Consider the following 23,303-nt stretch of genomic DNA (forward strand, 5'->3'; position numbering starts at 1 on the left):
GGGAGGCGTAGAGGGGCTTGGCACCTGGTACCCAACCGGACCGTCCGAGTCCTCCCCAACCTCCCAGGGACGATCGCGTTCATCTGGGACGCACACGTCCAAACACCTGGCTTCACTGCTCGCCTCAGGCTCCACCGGGACCAGCAGCCCGCCGAGGCCAAGGCGGCGCCCTCTTTTAGGGATAAGGTTCCTCAGCGAAGCTCGAGTCCTCTTAGTGCAACGCAGACCCCGCAGTAATACTCAGCGCTCGGGCTCAGACCAGCGCCGGAGGGCGGCACCCAAGGGAGGAGTTCGCGTACACCCCTTCGGGTGGAGCGCGCCAGGTGAGCGCGCGTGCGCAGTGGGACCGTAAACTAGCCCGCCCCCTTCGCTTCGGCCCGCCTTCGTGGGGGCTGGTTCGCCAATGGGCGGGGCCGCGGAGAAGGGGGTGGGGAGTGGAGAGCGAGCGACCGAGGACGGCGCCTGCGCGGTGGGCGTGATCCGGGCACTTAGGGCAGGATGAACGCTGCTTTCCAAGATGGCGACGGAGGGAGGAGGGAAGGAGATGAACGAGATTAAGACCCAATTCACCACTCGGGAAGGTCTGTACAAGCTGCTGCCGCACTCGGAGTACAGCCGGCCCAACCGGGTGCCCTTCAACTCGCAGGGATCCAACCCTGTCCGCGTCTCCTTCGTAAACCTCAACGACCAGTCTGGCAACGGCGACCGCCTCTGCTTCAATGTGGGCCGGGAGCTCTACTTCTATATCTACAAGGGGGTCCGCAAGGTACCGACCCGGGCGTCACCGGGGACACGCCGGCGGCGCGGGCCGAGGCCGGGAGCTGGGCGGTGACAGCGAGGCCCGGGTGACCGGTGGGGGCGGCCGGCACTTGTACTTTTGAGTGGGCCGGTAACTCCGCTGAGGTACTCCGGAGGAGAGGGGTTTCAGGAGTGAGGCGCTGGCGGCAGCGCTGCCTCGAAGGGGAGGGGGCTCTGGAACCGGGTCGCGGCGATGTCCCGGGAGTAGCCGGTCGCCTTCCCCGGCGGGGTCCGTCAGGTTCCGATACGGCCAGGGAGCGGGCCTGCGAGTCCCCGGAAGCTGTGCGGCGGCCGTCTTCGGTGGCCTCGCTTCCCGGGAGGCTCGAGAGTCCTGCCCTGGCTGAGAGAACCGGGACGCGAGGAGGTTTGGAAAGGTCCGTAAGGCGGAACCTGGACAGGGAGGCGGAGGACTTGGAGACTAGGTCAGAAAGGACCGGCTCGGCACGCAGGGCTACTCCACCTGCTGCCGCACTGACACTTCTCTTGGTGTCAGCACTGTTTCCAAAAACCTTCCCGGGAGGACGGCTGTCATTGTCTCCGCGGAGGGAACCTTCTCCCGAAAGATGTTTGAAGAGGGTCATTCTGTCCCTTGCAGTATAAGAGGGCTGAGTACTCAGACTAGGGAGGTTGAAATAATGTTTTCAATAAGCGAAGTTGCTTCAGAGGTGTTCTGTATGAGCGTGCCTAGATTTATCTTGTCTAACAAGTCAGGCTATGTCCCAAACAGGGAGGGATGGGCCTTAAATGCTACTTTAAAGTAACCAGCCAAGAACTTAACAGTAATTCTGTGACGCATGCCATCGACTTTAAAAATGTCTCGCTAAAAGCAGTAATTTATTGGCGCTTTTTTTTTTTTTTTTTTTGTCATCGGCAATGTAACTGTGTTCCAAGAATTGCTTATTTTAACTTTTGACCGTTGAGAGAGTGAGGAAATGAATGCCCTCTATAGCACCTCCGACGGAATGTGACAAGGTGATGGAAGTTCAGTGAGCGGGCAAGTAGGTTGTCCATATTGAGGAGGACATGTTAGCAGGGATGAGTATCAGCTGCTTTTTAATGTACTGTATGGGTAGGAGGACGAGGGAAAGGAGAACGGTACGCAAAGTAGCTTGTTTCTTTGGCCCAAGGCGAATCTTCTGACTGGTCTTTATTGTCAGTGTACTATTGAAGTGTTTGAAAATAGCTGGTTGACTCTTCTCTCTCAGGATTGAAGTTTTAGTGCTGCTCCCAACTCTGTTACTGACTCATTGGTGACCTTGGATACGTGGGAAAACTTCTTTGTGCTTCTTTAAAAAGGGAGGGCTGCGGTGCACATGTTATGTATGATTCGTAGTAGCTGTAATGGCCATTAGAGTCCTGACACACTCAGGTGATGTAAATTATAGTTAAAGCAAGCATTGAGAGCAACTGCCATCTCAACATTCCTGCTCTGACTGAAGTACCAGATTTTTCTCTGAAAATAAATGTAAGCTTATGTTATCAACACATACATTTAGGGACTAAAGCAAAGGCTCAGTGGTTAAGAACTTGTACTGTTCTTGCAGAGGACTCCAGTTCAGTTCCCAAAACCCTAGCACTCAAATTGTGATTTTTTTTTTTTTTTTTTTTTTTTTTTTTTGCCAGCCAGGACTATAGTTGGCAAGTTTAGGGCCAACCTGTGCTACAATTAGCAAGTTTGAGGCAAGCATGGGCTATATGGTGGGGCCCTCTCTCAAGGAAAAAAACAAACCAAAAACAAATCCAAAACTAGGTGGGTGTGATAGCATGCATCTTGACAAGTATGTCTCTGAGTTTAAGACCAGCCTGTCCTACATAGAATTTCCGGCCAGCTAGGACTACATAGTAAGAACCTATTTCAAAAAACAATTCCATCAATCCAAAACCAACCAAAAATAGTGATGATGTAAAAATACAATGTGCTTAGAAGTTAAGTTCATGAGGCCTAGAAGGTGATCAGGAATTAAAGAGGACCCGGTGTTCTTTTGAGCCTAGATCCCAGCTGTTACTCAGGCAGCTCACAAACACCTGTAGTTAACAGCACCCGCACTTTCAAAGCCCTCTTTAAACCTCTTTGGGTACCTGCACGTATGTGGCATTCACACATATGTGTATAAATAAATAATACGAAGTTAAAAAAGTTAAATTTACTCCTAGTGATTACTAGTTCAGGCATAACTTCCTATCCCCCCATTTTTGTGGTGGCATGTTTAATTCCTGCATTTGGGTTCAGAGGCAGGTGGATCTTGAGGCTAGCCTGGTCTATAGAGTGAGTTCCAGGACAGCCAAGAGAAAGCCTATCTCCAAAAAGCCCCTCTCCCCCAAAAAAACCAAACAAGTCAGAAATGCATATACTTTGCCTTTTCCTGGTGACTTGTGTGCTTTGAACTTTGGGAGGTGTGTGTAAAATTTTATGCATCTTGTAAGATACATTTGTATTGTGGCAGCTATCTAAACTCTTCTAGCTGGTGAATTAGAGTTTTTCTATAAGTGAGTTTGTATTTGTTGTCATTCTAAATATGTGACTTTTTTATTTGATAAGGTCTCCTATAGACCAGGCTGGCCTTAAACTTGGCAAAGGAGAGGGTGATTTTAAACTCCTGATTCTCCTTGCCTGACCCTTTCAATTTCTAGGATTACAGGTGTGTGTCACCAGGATGGCCTTATATAACTTTTTGTGGTTCTGACTTCTGATTTTAAAATAGAGCTAATAACTTGGCCTGTATGTTGGCTTGGGAGGGTTGAGAATTTGTCTCAACAAAGCAAACAAAATAGGTATCTTTAATCATTATTCTAGGGAACCAGAATTTACTTTCAGGGGTAAGTAGCAAGTAGGTCTTTTACATTTTTCACATTGTGATATATTTTTGTGTTCTACATTTTTCTTCAAGGAATATGGTGTGCATGTGTGTGTGCATGCATAGGGATAAAACCCAAAGGCCTCAGAATACATGTTAAGCAAGTACTTTTCCATTGGTTATATCCCCTAGCCCAAGGCATAGGAAGTTTGACAATGATTGGGATCACCTGGAAGCCCTAATGTGGCTGAGATTTAAGATCAGAGTAAACACTTGTATAAAGTAAGTAGTATTGTTTGGTTTGGTCTGATACTGCTAAAAATTAAACTGAGGGCCTCAAAGTATATGGAACAGATACTACCACTGAGCTAGCTATCTGTTGCCTTTGCCCCTCCAAATTATCTTTTTTTAAGATTTATTTCATAGATGTGAGTACACTGTTGCTCTCTTAAAACACACCAGAAGAGGGCATCAGATTGCATTACAGATGGTTGTGAGCCACCATGTGGTTGCTGGGATTTTAACTCGGGACCTCTGAAAGAGTAGCCCGTGCTCTTAACCACTGAGCCATCTCTCCAGCCCCCAAATTATCTTTTGAGACAAGGTTTTACCATACAAGCCAAGCTGACCTTGAGTTTGTGTTTTGCCTCTATAAATCCTGGGATTACAGGCATTCATGAACTATGTGTATGATACTCTTTTCTGAGGGAATGGAGTGTTGGGGAGGCAGTCTAAGATTGAGGAGTATAATATTGACTTTCAAATGCATAGTGGTCAGAGTCTAGCGTTTGATGGGACTGAGAGTATATGTAATTTTATCTCCCTCAGAAAACCAAGGCTAGAGAAAGGTTGCAAACATTATTAGTATTGTTTATTATAAGGAAAATGAAGCACATCTGAACATAAAAAATTTGTTTTAGACTAATCAGGCTTTTCAGTCTAAGGATTCCAATGTACATACTCTAGGCACTGAGAACCTACCCAGTGTTAGCTCACTATATAGCCCTGGTTGGCCTGGAACACACAGAGATCCTCTTGCCCCTCCCTCCCCATATGCAAGTGTTGGGTTTATTAAGTGTGAACCATTGTGTCCGGCCTTCACTGAATCTGTGTCAGCCATATGAGAGAGGTGGAATTGTCTTTTCACAATCAAGGAAATCCAGAAGGAGAGTTCTTATGTAGTTTGTGAATCTGTTTCGCTTTACTAAAGACAGTATGAACATCAGTATTATATTGCACTAATTTCAACAAAGATTCGAGTGACTACCATAATACTAGTAATATTGAGCAGGATGCTATGAGGGATTAGGAAGACACCCCAAAACTTTGAATTCCTAGCTTTAAAATATTTTATGACATTTTGTTATCATTAAAAAGAGGTTGTTTTAGGAAAGTAGATATTTCTATTGGACCTGCTTTTTTATTTTATGGAGATTTATAAATGTGATTGGTTTCCGTTCCGATCTCAGTTTAGCTATCACTTCCTCCCCTGCAAATCCTTCTGTGAATTCACAGGTTAGATCGGTTCCCCCAGCTCCCCTCCACGTGTTGTCAGTGCACCCTGTTCTTTGGCTTTCTGACATTTTCTGTTTGTAATTCCCTGTGATGAAGTGTCTATGACAGAGCTTCCTTACAGTGGAGGTGTGTCTTTCTGCTGCCTTCTCACTGACCATGCAGTCAGTCCATCACTGAGTAAGTGACTTAAGTCATTACTGAATGACTCAAAGCTTTGTCTGCTACCAAGCTGCCCCTTTATAAAGATTCCCAAGAAACTGAAAAAAGGTCTAAAAAGTAACATGGGTAATTTTTAGTAGTTCATACCTTTAAATTTTGTCTTGTTGTTTTTTGAGACATGGTTTCTCTGTGTAGTCCTTGCTGTCCTGGAATCACTTTGCAGACCAAGCTGTCCTCAGAGGTACCCCTGCCTCTGTCTCCCAAGTGCTGGAGTCAAAGCATGTACCACTATGCCCAGATTCTTTACAAAAAGTATTTTAGTATTACCAATAGGTAATAAGGTTTTAATTTTCTTAAAATTGCAAGTAAGAGTGAATAATAGAAAGTAAACCATTGCTACAGATTACTTTGTTGTTTTTTTGAGACAGAGTCTTACTTTTTAGCCCAGGCAGGCCTCCAGGCTTACTGTGTAGACCAGAATGGCCTGGAACTCAGAGATTTGCCTGTCTTTGCCTCCCTAGTGCTAGGCCTCTTGTATGCCACTACACATGGCTTACAGACTGGCTTTGACCTATTGCTATCAAACCATACTACCTATAAGGTCTTCTTGTGGTGTTCTTGAACTCTCCAACTCCCTCAGATCTTCCTTCTACAAGACTCTTCTACAAGACTCTGAGATCTGAGCTCTGCGTCTTGTCTGTGGGTCTCTGCATGTTTCTATCAGCTGCTGGATGAAGCCTCTCAGGAGACAGTTATGCTAGGCTTTTGTCTGAAAGCGTAGCAGAATATTAACAGTGTCGGGGGTTGGCTCTCCCATGGGATGAGTCTTAAGTTGGGGCAGTCATTGGCTGCCCATTTCTTCAATCTCTGCTTACTCAAATAAATAAACATTCATTTTTATGTGCATTGATATTTTGCATACATGTATGTCTGGGATGTTGTGGTAAAAATAAAAAAGGTCCTGTTGCTACTGGTCCTGCAGTCTCACTCCTCAGGAGCCACTCCAGAGTGGAGTCAGACACCCAGTCCCACACAGTCCTCTAGGCGGTTAGTTACCAAGCCTGGTACCCACACATCTTGTTCCACGGGTCCTGTATGCCCTCACCTCACACGGGCAACAGAGCTGAAACTCCACATTCCAGCTGCCTTTCAGCCATTGCTTTTACACACTGTCCTCCACAGCCTGGTAAAAACATGACTCAACAATCAATAATTTATCAAATGACTTATATGTTAAATTCTCAATTCACAATACATCCAAACAATAAACTCACTGCCAATTAATAAAGATATAAACTGCCCACCTAGACAAGATACAGTGGATCTAGTTCCCCTTGATCTGAACCATCCTCTGCTGCCTCCATCTTGAATCTCCCACTTTTCCTTCTCTTCTGCCTTACCAAAAAACCTTGTTCCCACTCCACTCTCTACTGTCCAATTATGTATCACCTACAGTGGGAGATTGCTGGATTCTCTGGAACTGGAGTTAGGAGCTACAGACAGCTGTGAGCTGCCGGGAATTGAACCCAGGTCCTCTTGAAGAACAGCCAGTGTTCTTAACCTCTGAGCCATATCTCTAGCTCTCCATACTCAATTCTAAAAGTGAAAATAATTTTTTTTTCCTTTAAGACGAGTTTCTCTGTGTAGCCCTGGCTGTCCTGGAACTCACTCTGTAGACCAGACTTATCTTGAATTTAGAGATTCTTCTTCCTCTCCCTCCTGAGTGCTGGGATTAAAGGCATGTTTGACTACTGCCCAGCTTTTATTGCTTCTCAAATTTAAATTTGGTGGGTTATTTGTAAAAGCAAGCTGAAAATACCATGACTTCTAGGTCTTTATGCTGGCTAAGGTTTATACTTAACATGCTTCATTGAAGTTGGGGCCAAAAGAACCATTTATAATCACTTAATTATAGGAAGGTGGGGGGTTAGGCTGGTTTGAAGAAGATGAACATTTTGTCATAATTGTGTCAAAGTTTCAGGACCACCTGCACCTGCTGGTGACATTGGGGGAGAACATGATCTGTAGGTGAGCTAGACTAGATGTCAGACGCCATGCTCAAGCCCTTCTGTGTGTTTCCCTGCCTTCTCTCCCCTCAGTGGTTTTCTTTTTCTGTAGTGGATTAAACATAAGGCGTTGAGCATGCTGGGCAAGCATTCTGAGCTGTATTTCTGCCCTTTTAAAGTTGTGGGATCAAAAAATGTGTTTTAGACTTCCTAAGTGTTGAGTATTTTGCCAGTGTATGTGCATCATATGTGTGCCTGGCACCTGTGGAGGCTGTCAGATCCTCTGGCACTGGAGTTACGGGTTGGGAACCAACATGTGGGTGCTGGGAATTGAAACGTGGTTCTTTCCTAGGGTAACAAGTAGTTTCTCAGTCAAAGTCTTAGTAACTTGTCTAGGCTGTTTGTTTGGTTTGGTTTTTCTTTTGTTTTGGTTTTTTGAGACAGGGTTTCACTATGTAGGCCTAGCTATCCTGGAACTTGCTCTGTAGACCAGGCTGGTCTTGAACTCAGAGACCCGATGCCTCTACCTCCTGAGTGCTTTTTAAGAGATTAAATTTTGTGGTCGTTGTTTAAGGCAGTAAAGTGATAAGATGGGAGAGGGACAAGAAGTGTGCTGTGTAGCCCAGGTTGGCCTAGAGCTCCTGGCAGTCTTCCCACTTAAAGGTCCTCGATGCTGGGATGACAGGTATGTACTATCACACTTGGCTTTTTTTCTGAAATTTTGTACATAATCTAGTAGGGTATGACCTGACATAGCTGAATGGCAGAAAACTTTTGCTTCCGTTAAGAACTACTTACTGACTTCTGAACTAGTGATTAGAATTTCTTTTTTCTTTTTTAAAGAATTTTTATGTATATGTGTACATTGTAGCTATCTTCACACACACCAGAAGAGGGCATCAGATCCCATTACAAATGGTTGTGAGCCACCGTGTGGTTGCTGGGAATTGAACTCAGGACCTCTGGAAGAGCAGTCAGTGCTCTTAACCAGTGAGCCATCTCTCCAGCCCCAGATTTTTTCCCCTTACTTTAGAATCTGGCATCCTGAGTGGAAAGCACCTTAGTTTTTATTTAAAGTAGAACATACTTAATCTCTCTAGTAGACCTTGTGTCTTAGTCAGGGTTTTATTGCTGTGAATAGACACCATTACCAAGGCAAGTCTTATATAAATGACAACATTTAATTGGGGCTGGCTTACAGGTTCAGTCCATTATCATCAAGGAGGGAACATGACAGCGTCCAGGCAGGCATGGTGCAGGAGAATCTGAGGGTTCAACATCTTCATCTGAAGGAAACCAGGAACAGACCGAGCATCCTCAGGCAGCTAGGAAGATCTCCAAGCCATCCCCAGAGAGACACATTTCCTCCCACAAGGCCACACTTTTTAATAGTGCCACTCCCTTGACCAAGCATACGCAAACCATCACCTCGAATAGGAGACTAGCAATGATCTATGGGTAGGTTTGAGCAGCAAATGAAACAGTAGGCTGGAGAGATGGTGTTGTGGTTCAGAGCACTGCAGCTCATGCAGAGAGGCCCAGGTTTGGTTCCCAGTACCCACATGGCAGCTCACAGTGATCTGTATAACTCCTGTTCCAGGAGTTTGTCATTTAAAAATTAAATAATTCTAAAAACTTAAGATAGAAAATATGTTCAAAATCAGTGAAACAATCATGAATGTCAGTCATATTTTAAGATTTATTTTTATTATTTTTAATTGTGTGCATGCAAGTGCTAGTAGAGACTAGAGGCAGTGGCTCCTTTGGTGTTTGTGAACAGTTTGAGTGGGGTGCTGGTGATGGAGCTCCAGCCCCCTGCAGCTGCAGTCCACTCTCTGTAACTGCTGTGTCATCTTTCTGCTCCTGAGTCATACTGCAAGTGTTGGGAAGCATGTCCACCACATACTGATGGTAGTGTACAGGTAGACCAAGTCCTGCCCTTCGGAAGCTTGGGGTTAATGCCAGTGATGTAAGTGCTGCGGTGCAAGGGACAGAACTTGAGCAAGAAGCACAACAGTAGGCTTGTCACTAGCTGGTTTGTCTTCAGAGTGAAGGAAACTTTACAGTTAGTAAAGTGCCTGCCATACAAGCAAGAGGACTTGAGCTTGGATTCCCAGAAACCTGGAAAGAAGCCAGGCACAGTAGTGCTGTGCCTGTAGCCCCAGTGCTAGGGTGGGAAGGGGGAGGTGGCTGGACAGGCAGATCCTGGAGCTTGAATCAGAGCCTCAGGCTCACTGAGACCCTGTCTCTAACAAGAAAGGTGGAGAGTTGAGGAAAGACACTCTGTCCTCTGTCCTCACACACACCGACAAATAGACACACCACACACATTTAAAGATGGATAACAAGTGTACATTTTTTTCTTTTAAAGAGCATTTCTTTTTGTTTTTCAGTGAAGTTAGTTTGTATAGAATTATGAACTGTGGTCCGGTTTGATTATTCAACAGAAGACATTAAAAAATGAACTCAGTTGCAATATGGTGCTGCACCTTTGTGACTCTAGCACTGGGGAGGTCGGCAGGAAGATTAAGAGAGCTTGACCCTAGTCTGAACTAGTCCCAGTGAGACCCTGTAGCAGGTCATGGTGGTACAGTGCTTTTAATCCCAACACTCAGAGGCAGGGGAAGGTGGTCAGCTCTCTTTGAGTTCTAGGCTAGCCAGCCTGGTCAGTGTAGCAATTCTGGGTCAGCCAGAGCTACATAGTTAGACCCTGTCTCCAAAAATATAAAAATAATAAATTTATCATTAGATTAACATTTTTTTCTGTGCTGTGAATTACAGATCGTCTCTTCCTGGCTTCTTGTTCTATTTTGCTTGTGGTGGGATGGACACAACAAAGAATTTTACTTCTATAAATTTGTAAATTTTCAAATGCATTTTTATAATTATGTGTGTGCTTATGTGTTCATCATTTTTAAAAAACATTGTTTATGTACTTATTTCAATTTTCCAAGACAGGCTCTCTCTGTGTAACAACCCTGTCCTGAACTCTAATCCAGGATGGCCTTGAGTTCAGAGATCTGCCTGCCTCTGCCTCTCAAGTACTGGGGTGAAAGGCATGTACCATCGTGTCTAGCTTTCATTTTATTTTTTGAGATGTTTCTCTCACTGAACCTAGAGTTTGCTGGCTGTGCTGGATGGCTGGCAACACCAGGAACCCTCCTGTCTCCATCTTCTGTGCTGGATAACAGGTGCAGCCGCTGCACCCCCGCCATTACTGACTTGCTCTCAGGCTGCTTACATAGTGAGCAGCTGCACTTACTGAGTAAGCTCAGTAACTTCCTGAGCTTCGCTTGCTTGTTTGAGACAGGGTTTCTTTTGTAGCTCTGATTGTCCTGGAACTTCTCTGTAGACCAAGTCCCTGTCTTTGTAGAGTTTTGAGCCACAGTTAACCAGCTTAACTAGTTGCAGTTCTCCAAGGTTTATATAAGAGGGAAATTACTTATGTTTTAATAGTGATAAAATTTAATGGACTTTTTTGGGAATAAAAGATGAAAATTGAAGTGTGCTACAAAAAAGAGTTGCTGGGCTGATTCGTTGGTGTTTTATGAATTATATACATGAGTGTTTTGTACTGTTAGGAGTTTGTTTGTTTTTTAGTAATAAGTAGCAGGAAACCCACTTAAAGGGATAGATTGGATTGTATTAAGAAAATTTGACTAGGGACCAGCTCTATTTGCTAAGATTCATTTGGTTCTGCTTCCCATTAGCCTGTGAGCCCAGCTGCTATGGCCACATGGTGGAGGGGTGTGATGCTCTCAGTCTCTGCATCACATGGGCTAAAGTGAGATCAGAATTCAGTCTCTCAGAAGAGTGAGATTATTTCTTAGAAGCCTCTTCTTTGATTCACTGTCCCAACTTGGATCGCTAACCTATTTCTGATGCTACCGGAAATGCACTTCATTCTACTCTTGGCTAATCCACTTCTTTAGATTATCTATTTACCTGATTGCTCTGGAGATCACTCTGGAACTAGGAAGTGCCATACTAGATAGGATAATGGCCTGCAGATAGAGGTGGTTAAGAGAGGCTTGAGCTCTGAGAGTCTTGTGGTAAGAGCAGCGCCCTGGGTCTGGCACACTTGGTCCTGTCTGCTCTGCCAGCCCATCCCTTCACTCCTCTGGTTCTTTGGCTGCTGTGACTCTTCTGCCTCTTCAGAGTCCTCAGGGTTTTGTTTTTGTCTTGTCCCCTTAAGTCCGACCTTAAAGGCAGAAACCATATTTTATTTGTTCGTATCCATTACACTGCCAATGCATAGTAAACCTGTTGTTTTTACTTTTATTGTTAATTTTTTATTTATTTACCCATCTATGTACTTTGAGACAGGGTCTCGGTATGTAGTAACCCAGGCTGGCCTCAGATTTGAGACAGTTCTGGAGGCTCACACCTTTAATTCTATCACTTAGGAAGTAGAGGCAGGAAATTTGTGGCCAGACAGGGTTATAGAGAGACTCCGTCTCAAGAAAGAAAAAGGAAGAAAGAAAGAAAGAAAGGGAAGGAAGAAGAAGGAAAGAAGGAGAAGGAAAAAGGAAAGAAAAAAATAGTTTAAATTATAGTCCTTTAATGATCCCTGTTGAATGAATCAGGTAATCTTTCTACTCTTAAGTAGCCATATGTGCTGTGTTACTTGTCATTTGTGGAGCTAGGGCTTGCCAGCCCCTTCTGCAATAGGTTGAGAAACTTGTAGAAACTAGTTAGCAATCTGGCTCTGGCTTCTTGTTACTATTCAACTTCTTCTGGGTTAACCCAGGAGAAAGCAGTGTTTAGTGTTCTGAATGCCTGAAGCTCACTTTGTCACTTTGTGTTCCTTATCCTGGAGTCTTGGGGGTGGGAATAGGAGGTGGAGAAGTTAATACTTGACCTTCCAGAAAAATACTTCTTTCCTGTTAGTTATAGGAATTATACAACCGCCTTTGTTCCCCTCCTCAAAATCTGATCTAGGTGTACATGTAGCTAGCAAGATTGAAGGCAGTATTATCTTACCTAACTAAAAAATAGTAGCTGTTGTCCTCTGGGCTTCCTTTGAGGTGCCCAACAGTTTGTGTTTCCATGAGAGCTTAGCAGAGGTGGAGCAGCTTCTCAGAGCCTGAAGCTCAGTCCTGTCACCCTCTTGATTGATGTCCATTTAGAACCTGACTTCTTAGATTCTGCCACCTCCCTTCCTCCCCCTTCCTCTTCCCCCCCTTTTCTTTCTTCCTCCCTCCCTTCCTCTTTCCCTCCCTCCCTCCCTCTCTCCCTGCCACCCCCCCCCCCTTTTTTTTTCTTTTTGGTTTTTTGGTTTTTGTCCTGGAACTCAGATGCACCCACCTGCCTCTGCTTTCTGAGTGCTGGGATTAAAGGCATGGCCACCACCTCCAGCTCACTTTTCTTTCTCTTGGGTCTGCTCTGATTTCTTGGTTGCCTCTGCTTGGTCATTTACCAAGTGGCTGTGAAGAACTGTGGCCACTTGGTTTTGTGGCTTCTATAGCCGCCCTGTGGTTCCAGTCTACTCTGGCATGTTCTAGTACAGTGACGCTCAGGCTCTTACCATCAGCTGGAATGTCTCAGCTTCACTAAATTTGCATAAGCCATTACCTGTTTAGTATGGTTTAGGCTCTCAGGGTCAAACTCAGCATGGCTGTTTGTTTAACTTGTTGCCATTAAATTCACTGGGTCTACTCAGCTTCTCAGCAGTGTTTGTTGCCAGTGTTCACTTATTATTAATTTTACATTTTTATTTAGTTTGTGTTTGGTGGGACATGGGCATGCCACAGCATGTATGCTTGTTAGAGAACAATTTGTGAGAGTTGATTCTTTCTTTCTACCAGGTGGATCCTGGGGACTGAACTCAGGTCATTAGGCTTGGGCCATAAAGGTCCCCTATAGCTATTAAACAATCTTACCTGTGTGTTTATGTATTTATTACTTTTTAAAAATTTTAATTTATTTATTATATAAGTACACTGTAGTTGTCTTCAGACTCACCAGAAGAGGGCATCAGATCCCATTACAGATGGTTGTGAGCCACCATGTGGTTGCTGGGAATTGAACTCAGGCAGTGCTCTTAACCACTGAGCCAGCTCTCCAACCTCGTATTCATTACTTTTAAGCCAGACGCTTGCTGTATATACCACAGGCTAGCCTTGAACCTTGTATTTAGTCCAAGCTGTCCCTAAACTCTTTGTCCTCTTGCCTGCCTCGACCATTTGTGTCATGGGCTTATAGGTGTGTTTCACCTTGGTTTGTCTTAATACTTTAAATTCTGACTTTATTTTTATTATTGGTTGTTTTTGTGTGGGCATGCATGCAGTGGTGTGCATATGGAGGTCAGAGGGTAACTTTGAGGAATTGGTTCTCTTTTCTGCCCTGTGGGTTTCATGCTCTGAGGGATAGCACTCAGGACCTCAAGCCAGTGCAGCAAGCACTTTACTGTGGATTCATCTCACCCACCCTGTCCTGATTTTTGACCTTTTGACCCACGTCTCTCTGGCTTCTTATCTTGGTTCATTCTCTGCTGCCTAGGATTTAGCTGTTGTTTCCCCAGTGCCTTAGTCTTAATTCCTTTCTTAATTCCGTTTCTCAGCTGCATGTGAAATCATATTTTCTTTTTGTTCCTGGAATAATTTGTTTTATTCCTTTTTCCCCCAGGAAAAGGAACTATTACAGTAAATGAACCTAGTGGGTATTTCTGTGAGAGCACAAATCAGTTAGGGCAATTAAAACTTAAACTAACATATGCTCCAGCCAAGATCTGCCTCACTCACCTTCAGCTGTAGATCTTCTTTCTGTCTGATAGGGAGCAGCTTTGCCAGTTCCTTCTCCAGGTCCAATAGCTATCTGCTTTCTGGGCCGTGGAGCGCTTTGGTCCTAGATGTAGCCATCTCTGTAAAACTGTGGCTTCCCTCTTAGCCGGGAGCATTTCATCCAACCTGCTCTAGATCTCTGCTTTGGCTTAGATGGCTGCTAAGCCCTGTCACTGGCTTGAGCTTTACCCCCTCCCAAACAGATTTACAAGATTTGCCCATTAGATGTTCTTTTTCAGTGGTGGGTGGTGGTGGTGCGTGCTTTAATGTCAGCACTTGGGAAGCAGAGGCAGAGAGAGGAAGGCAGGTGGAACTCTGTGAGTTCAAATTCAAAGCCAGCCCGAGTTTCAGAACAGCCAAGACTACACAGAGAAACCAGAAAAGTTTTTTTTTCTTTCCCAAGTTCAGTGTGGTGGCTAATGCAATCTTGATCAATACCTAGGATGAGGAGGCAGGAGGATTGCTGCATGTTAAATTCCAGCTTAGGCCACTTAGCAAGATCCTGTCTCTCCCCTACTCCTTGACCTCAATGTTCAGCTCCCTTTTTAGTTTGCTTTCTTTTTTCCTTTAGTTTTCTTTTCTTTTATGTGCGTTGCCTGTGTGGATGTCTGTGTGAGGGTGTCAGATCTTGGAGTTACAGACAGTTAGATGTGAGCTGCCATGTGGTTGCTGGGAACTCAGCCCAGGACCTTTGAAAGAGCAGCCAGTGCTCTTAACCGTTGAGCCATCTCTTTAGCTTTACTCTATTTTTTTTCTACCTTACCGAATAAAAACATGTTCAATCTTTTCTTGTTTTTAGATGATATACTTAAAGCTCCTGATAGATACTAAGTTGTAACAAGTATGTGGGGCCTGAGTAGTTTATTTCCATTCTTATCCCTCTTTAACTCTTGATTCTAAGCAAGCAGGCCTTAGTTCCTTTAATGTAGGTTTTTTTTTTTTTTTTTAAATATAAATTACTGGGTGAGTATGTGTGCATGCTACAGTATGTGAACAGAGGTCAGAGGACAGCGTTGTGGCATTGACTCCCCTTCTACTGTGAAGTCTAGGGATTGGACTCAGGCCATCAGAATAGAGCAAGCAGTCCTACTCAGAGAGCCACCTCCCTAGTACATACAGTTTTTCATTATTCAAGTTCTAAAAAAGTACATTTATTTACTTGGTAGGGGGTGAGGAAGGACACACATTGCACAGTAGTGGAGGTCTGAGGATAACTTTTGGGAGTTGGCTTTCTTTTTCCATCATAAGGGTCCCAAGAAAAGGACCCAGTCTTCAGAGTTAGTGGCAAGCATTGTTATCTGCTGAGCCATCTCACTTGTCCTTGTCCTCTACTGAACCCCTTCTGGTTCTCTTGTCATTGTGCTTCTCCCTCTCTCCTAGGTTCACTCAGTTTCTTGTGGGTTCTTTTTTAAAGCCTGTCTTGACTGCCAACTTGTGTGTGCGCACGCTGCTCTTGCTAGAGCCCTGCCTCATGGACTCATCCCCTACCCTGACTCCTCCCAGTTATCAGAATGAGTGATCTTTAAAAATGTGAATATGATGTCATTCCCAGGCTTAAAGTATTTCAATGATATTTATTTACTTGTTTGTTTGTTTGTTTATTGAAGCAAGATCTCATGTGGCCCAGGCTGGCCTCACACTGGCTATGTAGCCAAAAATGACCTTGAATTTAAGATCCTCTTCCTTTTATCTGCCAACTACTGAGATTATATAGGAAGTCTACCATGCTTAGAGTATTGATTCTTGTTGATTCTACCAGGGAAACTCAGAAAGTACTTTTCCAGGAATGTAGCTCAGTCGGTGGTAGGCTACATGCCTAGCATCCCCTGCATGTGTAATTTCATCCACAGCACTGAAAATGCAGACAATCCCCCCAAACCATGACGTACCCCTGCTGCCTGAGTGAGCCCTTTCCTTCCCTATTTGCAGTTTTTTCATTCTTTTTCTAACTCACTGGTTTCTACTTCATCCTCCTGATAAGCATTTATCTTCTTGACACTTACTCTTATGTGCTGGTTTCTTTGCTCTTTGGTCCTATTCTCTTAAGGGGAAGTTACCCACCCTTTATTATCAGAGCAGTGCCTTGATTTGTGTTCTCCTTGATTAGATTGTTTGCTCATGTAGCTACCAGGCTGGTTCCCTCACCTTTTCTGATTTTGTACTGTGGTGGTTTGAATGAGAATGGCCTCCATTGGCTCTTATGTTTGAGTATATATATGGTTCCCAGTTGATGGAACTGTTCTAGAAGGTTTGACAAATGTGACATTGTTGGAGGAGGTGTGTCACTGGGGGTGTGCTTTGAAATTTCCAGTCTCTGCTTCTAGCTTGTGAATCAAGATGTAAGCTCTCAGTTGTTCCTACTACCATGCCTTTGCTCTGCCACCATGGGCTTTAACCCTCTAAGCCACAAATTAATGCTTTCTGTTATTGTCATGGTTTGAATATGCTTGGCCAAGGGAGTAGCACTATTTAGAGGCATGGCCTTGTTGGAGTAGGTGTGTCACTGTGGGCGTGGGCTTAAGTTCCTCACCCTAGCTGCCTGACAGTCAGTCTTCCACTAGCAGCCTTCAGATGTGGAACTCTCATCTCTGCCTGCACCATGCCTGCCTGGATACTGCCTAGACGATAATGGAGGAACCTCTGAACCTCAATTAAATGTTGTCTTTTATAAGCCTTGCCTTGGCCATGGTGTTTGTTCACAGCAGTGAAACCCTAACTAAGACAGTTATAATAAATTACCTCGGTCAGTTGTTTTATCTCAGTAGTAGAAAAGTAACTAAGACAGTGTCTATATGTGATTCTGCTATTCTTTTCCAGACAGGGACTGTCATCTTACCTCAGTCCCTTTTTTGGGGTGTGGGATGGGAATAGCTTTTCCCCTTCAACAGGGTTTCATTCTATACAAAGTCATGGTTGTCCTAGAACTCATTCTATAGTTCAAGATGGTGTTGAACTCATAGTAATTCTTCTAGATGAGCTGAGATTATGGACATGCGCACCATACACAGCTTGGCTGACATTTCTTCATAGTCATTAGTTTCTGAATCTCATCCAACTTGTTTGTGCCTCCTAATCATACATAAAGAGGTATTTATCATCTCTACTCTTGAGACATTAGTGTCTAAAGCAGTACCTGGCACTTAGAGTAGAATTTAGAGAATACTGGGTGAGTGAACTGTGACAGAGCTTATCCAAGGTGAGTTAGTAAGAAATTCTCTATGTGTGACATAAGTGTTAGTGACTGCTTGTTAGGCCTGTTTTGTTGTTTAAAAATTCAGTACATTTACATGGTGTAGGCTAAGATTTTTAAAAAACGTACTTGAGTAAGGTTTCTCAAACACTTTCACCCCTCCCCCTTTTGGCCCACTGTCCAAAGGTAGGGGAGAAAAGATGGTAAATAGGACAAGGGGATGTGGACCTGTTTGGAAGTAATTCTTTGGGGTGATTCCAATCTCTGTTGTCAGGATACCAACAGTCCAGTTCAGAAGTGTCACCCAACACAAATCAGCCATGGTGGAATCCAGCAGAAATCTCCAGGCCTCTGCTGAATTAGCATGAGTCAGCAGAAGTGACCAAGACCAGCCAGAATATCAGGAATTCTCTGCTGTGCCTCTGTCAATGAAGTGGAGATCAGTGAAGATGAGAGACCAACAAACAGTTGCAGAGCTAGCTATTCAAGGGCCTGGTTACTGTCCCTTGAGTCCCACTTATATTCTCTCCAAATATTACATGTCCTTCCATGGGACTTGCCTCATCAAAGCACCATGTGAGTCTGCCTTGGCAAAACACCATGTAAATCTGTATCACATGACACAACCAGAAACTTTCACTTCAACCTGGTTCAAAATTTAAAGGATATGCAATAAAAGGTTTCCTACACCTTGGCTCCAGGCACCATGTTCTCCTTACAAATAACCAGTATTGGAGGTAAGCATGTGGCTCAGTAGGTAGAACAATTAATCACTTATCCAATGCAAGGCCACAGGTTCTGGTCAACGGAAAACCAGAAATAACTAGCATTAAGTTCACACAATATGTAGTTTTTTCTCCCCCAGCCCCTGGAGACAGCCTATAATATAAGACAAAATTCTAGGTGGTATTAATCACCACCAAAATGCAAATTTTAGCATATGTTTATGGTTAAATATTGTATGAAAACAAATTTTGTGGATTTTTAGTTTGTAAACAAAGATGCAAAGATCAGAAGTAAGTGTAGTAATGACTAAATAGCATTGTGCAGCACATTTAAGGTTCATACATAAAAATTAAAGAACTAGACCATTTTTCTTTCTGTATTGAGATCTACCATTTGAGATCTCTTTGCTAATGCCTGGTTACATTAGGTTAGCTGGTATAGTTAGGAATAAGGCTTGATTCTCATGTACCTGTAACCTGTGTAACAGTTTCCTGAGAGATTAGAACCGCCTATCCTCCATGGAAGCTCTTTCATCAGGAAGAGAAACAACTCAAAATAGCTTCAGGACATCCCTGAAACTGACCAGATTCATTAGGCCCCTCCCTCCCAGAGTAAACAAGAAACTCGAAGACTCTGACCTGTGAGACTCTAGGGAGAAGCAGATACTGGACAGCTGCTTAAAAGAGATTTATTTAAGCCTCCTGGGGCACCTGGAAAGGACACGCTCCAACCTGTTGAGCTGCCTGCAGGCTGTACAGGGTGCTTTAGGTTCCCAGCTTTTGTGAGCTGTTACCCATACTGGGTGGGCTTTGGGGATGCAGCTGTCTTCAAGTTATTTCTGCTGCTGTAAGTGACCTCCAGCCCATGCTCCTGTAAGTAACTGAATAAAGCTAACTGGCTCACCAAGTTGGTCTTAGGTGTCTGGTCTGTCATAAGCTCCTTATCTGGGGTGAACAGGCATGTGTGTTGCTTCTGTCCAGAAGTTTTGTCACACAGTAACACCTCTATTCTCATATGTTTTTGGCAGTCTTCATGGGACTTCCCTGGTAGTGCAGAAGTCCATTTTGGCTACAGTGGTAAGACCATGTTTTGTGGTCAGCTGTTAGCTGGTTAGTGATGACCCTCTCTTGCTTTGCTCTTTGCTTACTGTTTCAATGTGACTTAACCTGGCTTAACCATTGTGCAGTTTATTCTTATCATTTTTACCAACTTGCCTATGATGGGTCACTATTTTGATAACATCAAATCAAAGCTGAGCCTACTAAATAAGCTCACCTGTGAGAAGATGTCTCTCACAAACATTGGGCTAGTTGTGCTGAAATCACTGTTGCTTTTGTATGGTTGTCTCTGTTTTCTCTGAGGTGTCTCTCCACAGCTTTCTCCTTGCCTATAATACAGTCTAAATATTTACTTCTTACCCATACAAAACTTCCAGTCAGTGTAGAGTGATGGCTTAGCCATGAAGAGCACTTACTGCTCTTGCAGAAGATTCAAATTTGGTTCCCAGCATCTGCCACATGGCAGCTCACAACTGTCTGTAATGCCAGTGGATACAATACCCTCCTGCCCTCTGCGGGTACCAGGCATGCATATGATGCATGTACATATATGTAGGCAAACCCATATACATACTTTGTGTGTTTTGAGACAGGGTCTCACTCTGTAGCTGTTGTTATCCTGGAACTGTGTAGACCAGGCTGGTCTCAAAATCATAGACATTCACTGGCCTCTGCATCTTCAGTGCTGAGAAAGGTGTGCCACCGTGCCTGGCTTTCTACACATTTGTTTAGAAAACTGCCAGACTGTAAACACTTTGAACCACATCAGTGTCTTTGCACCCTCACACCTAATGTTTAATAAGAATTTGTAACTTTGTGGAAGTCCATACCTGTAACCCCAGTGTGTTTTTATTTTTTATTTTTTTTTTATAGTACAGTATAGAGTTTATTCAGGTCATGGGGGGAGTTAAGAGGGTAGTAGAGGCAGAGAGAAAGAAGAGAGTAAAGAAGTAGAGGATAGAAGCTGGCCATGAGCACGTGGAGAGAAGTGGGGGGAGAGCAAGAGTGGGAGAGCAAAGAGCAAGGACACAAGAGAGCTCCAGTGTTTAGTAAGAATTTTTGCAGCCTGCTTTCGTAGACCGCACCTGTAACCAGCACTTGGGAAGCTGAAGTAGAAGGATCAAGAATTCAGTCATCATAGGCTGTATGATGTAAGAGCTGTAAGAGCTTGGGCTGCATTGGAAGACCCTGCCTCAAAAAAATCAAAACAGAGAAACAATAGCTGTGATGGCATGTACCTTTAATCTCTATGTGTGGGAGGCAAAGGTAGGCAAATGTCTGTGAGTTCAAGGCTATTCAGGGCCACACACATTAAAACCTTATCTCAAAGAAAGGGAATGAAATAGAATTTGTGCTTTTTAAATTTAAATTTTTGTTTTTTTATTTTTTAAAGTTTAACAGGCTTTTGGAGCTACCTGACCTTAAATTGTTTGATTGTATGCCTGACAGCTCTTCCATGAGTTTCTTTGTTGTAGAAATGGACAGTGTTTAAGGTAATTTTTTCTTTTAGTGTAGTCCTTGACCATCAGTATCAGCATCTTGTTAGAACTTGTGAAATGAGTCTGGGGCCTCATTTTCTGAAGTGATAGTCTAAGAGCCACTGACTTACAAGATTGGGTCCAGAGCTCTCCATATAGTTTTAGTAAAAGCTGACCATCTGTGTATCTTTTTTAAAGAGAAGGGCTCACACTGTGGCTCAGCTTGGCTAGAACTATAGTCCAGACTGGCCTGGACTAATGGCAGTCCTCTGGGTGCCTGCATTACAGGCATGGTGCACCATGCCTGGCTCCTCATTGACTATTTAAATTTGTAGGTATTAATATCTACTGCTTAATTTGTGTGCTTTTCTAGGTCCCATTATTGAATGCCTATTTTGGCTAGTCACTGCACTAAATGATTTCATGTCTTGTCTCATAGCACCTCACAACACTTTGCAGGATTCATTACTTACTTCATTATATGGAGAGGAGAAGGGGAGTCTGGGAGAATGTGTGATATTTTGACAGTACTACATATCTGGTAAGTGCCAGTGTGAAATTTACCAAGGTCTATTTCTTCAGAGCTTGAGTTGATTTTAGTACACTGTGCTGCTTTTCACATAAACCTTTGCTTCCCAAGTATGTGGCTGTCATATTTCATGTAACAAAGGATTATAATACCCATATTCTAGATTTTCCCAGAACTACAGCTTTTAGCTTTCTCCTACTATAGCCTACTGGGGGTGTGTGTGGGGGATATATACTGAAGATCGAAGCCAAAGCCCTCATGCCAGGCAAGCCCCTAACCCTCTTACTTTTTGATTTTAAGACAGGTCTTATTATGTTCCCTAACTAGTCCTCCTACATATGGAGTTTCCTGGGTATTTAGGATTTCAGGTCTATGTATCAGACTTTCTTGTAGTTTTTCTTAAGAATCAGAAACACATACTCCTTTTCTTACTATTCACTCACTTAGTGTCTGAGTTAGGAGGTGAGACAGGCTTTGAAATCATTGCCAGCTGCATTCTCACATTTATGACATCATATAATACAGGCTGCTGTATGGGAAAACAGATACATTTCCTGTTCTCAAACCACAGTAGTCAGCACAGAAGACTTCTGTAACTGCAAAATATGCATGTTTCTATCAACAAACAATTCTGCAGGAGTGGGCCCTTGGCTGCTGGGTGTCCTTTAATCTAGCCATTTTCATACTGAGTGCTACTAGCAGCATCCCCCAGGGCTGGAAGGCTCAGCCCTTTAAAGACTTTTCCTACTTAAGACCCAGTTCAAGTCAGCCAGAACTTCTGATGGGTTGGCTAAAAAATGGGATTTCTATAACTCTCTCACAGGTTGTTTTTTCTTTTATTTTCCAGGTTAGTTTTCCTTAAAGTGGCTTACAGAACTTAGAAAAACACTATTCTCAATATTTGCCAATTTTTTAAAAAAGGATTAAAAATTCTCTACTTACATTTTTTTGTTTTGTTGGTGTGTATATACCACTGACAGGCATGTGGAGGTCAGAAACTTGTGGAGTCGGTATATGGGGATTGAACTTGGGCTGTCAGGCTTGGCAGCAAGTGCCTTACCTGCTGAGCCATCTCACTGGCTCTGTAAACAATACTTTAAGGGATACAAATAAGCAGGTAGATGGGGAGGTACATAGGGCAAAGCCTGGAAGGGGGCTAAGCCCAGGGGCTTTTGTGTCAGTGGAGTTAGGGTGTAGCACTTTCCCTGTCCATGGGCAAGTTCTTGTTTACCTGTAAGCCTCCATGCTTTCAGTTGTCCAGATTTACTCTGAATCCTGTTGAGGTTTTGTTTTGTCTTCAGTACTTGTTATTGTTACTGCTTTTTGATTCTCTTGATGTTGCTCCTGCTGCTGTGTGTGAGATAGTGTCTCATTGGGTTAGGAATTTAATATGTACCCTGGGCTGGCCTTCAACCCTTAGTGACCCTCTGCCTTAGCTGGCACCACAGGTGTGCACCACCGTGCTAGACACTTACTTGTGGTTTTGGAGACAGGGCCTTACTGTGTAGCCTAGTTTACCCTGGTCCTTCTCGTTCTTCTGTTTTAATCTCCCTATCAGTTGGCTTTTGAACTTGGCCTGCCATACTCGGATTTTATTTTCACTGTTTTCCAGTTTGGCCTTGACCTTATGGACTCAATGGTCCTATCATTTTGCCCTCCTAAGTAGCTGGGCCTATAAATGTATACCTCTGTATCTGGTTCCTTTGGGGTTTCTATGGAGGTTATATATTGTGTTAGGCATGGTGACTTTTAGTAGACTAGGTGAGGAAGCCCACGGAGGCCTGCCTGATGGTATTCTTCACCAGTCTTTTCATCAGAGTATGAGTGACACATCATAATCCCAACACTGGGTGCTTGAGGCAGGAAGATCAGACATTCAGGGCCATCCTCAGCCACACAGTAATATTAGCCTGACTGTGAGGCCCTGCCCCAAACACACAAAACACAACACACACAACACAACACAGCATAGCACCACACAACACCAAAGAGCAGAGGTCTTATGCCTGTTATCAGGCAAGGTGGGCCATGGAATTAAGGTTATGACCTCCCTGGAGGGTGGGGTGGGGTGGGGAGGTTTGGCAGAGACACATATGGTAATATAAGGACTCAATATTTTCATTTTATAAATTAACTTGCACTTTGACTGCTGGATAAGTTTGGTATATTATACAGATTCGACTTTTAAGTTTATTTTATATCTTTAAAAAATTATACTATATAAAATTCAGTAAATTATAACTGACTAGAAAATGCAATTTTGCTTA

General features: G+C 43.6%; 1 protein-coding gene across 5 annotated transcripts in view; it reads left to right on the top strand.

The window, feature by feature from the left end:
* The first annotated feature begins 507 nt into the window (after positions 1–507).
* The window catches only part of WDR20 (WD repeat domain 20), a 65,437-nt gene continuing 42,641 nt past the window's right edge, over positions 508–23,303 (top strand). For 4 of the 5 annotated variants that reach the window (XM_080940713.1, XM_080940714.1, XM_080940716.1 and 1 more), the window contains exon 1: positions 508–766. In XM_080940713.1, the coding sequence (XP_080796839.1) occupies positions 518–766 (249 nt within the window). In that variant the 5' untranslated portion in view covers positions 508–517. The remainder of the gene's footprint in view (positions 767–23,303) is intronic. The other variant, XM_080940715.1, reaches the window with a different exon arrangement.

The sequence above is a fragment of the Micromys minutus genome, assembly GCF_963924665.1.
Source record: "Micromys minutus genome assembly, chromosome: 1".
NCBI lineage: Eukaryota > Metazoa > Chordata > Mammalia > Rodentia > Muridae > Micromys > Micromys minutus.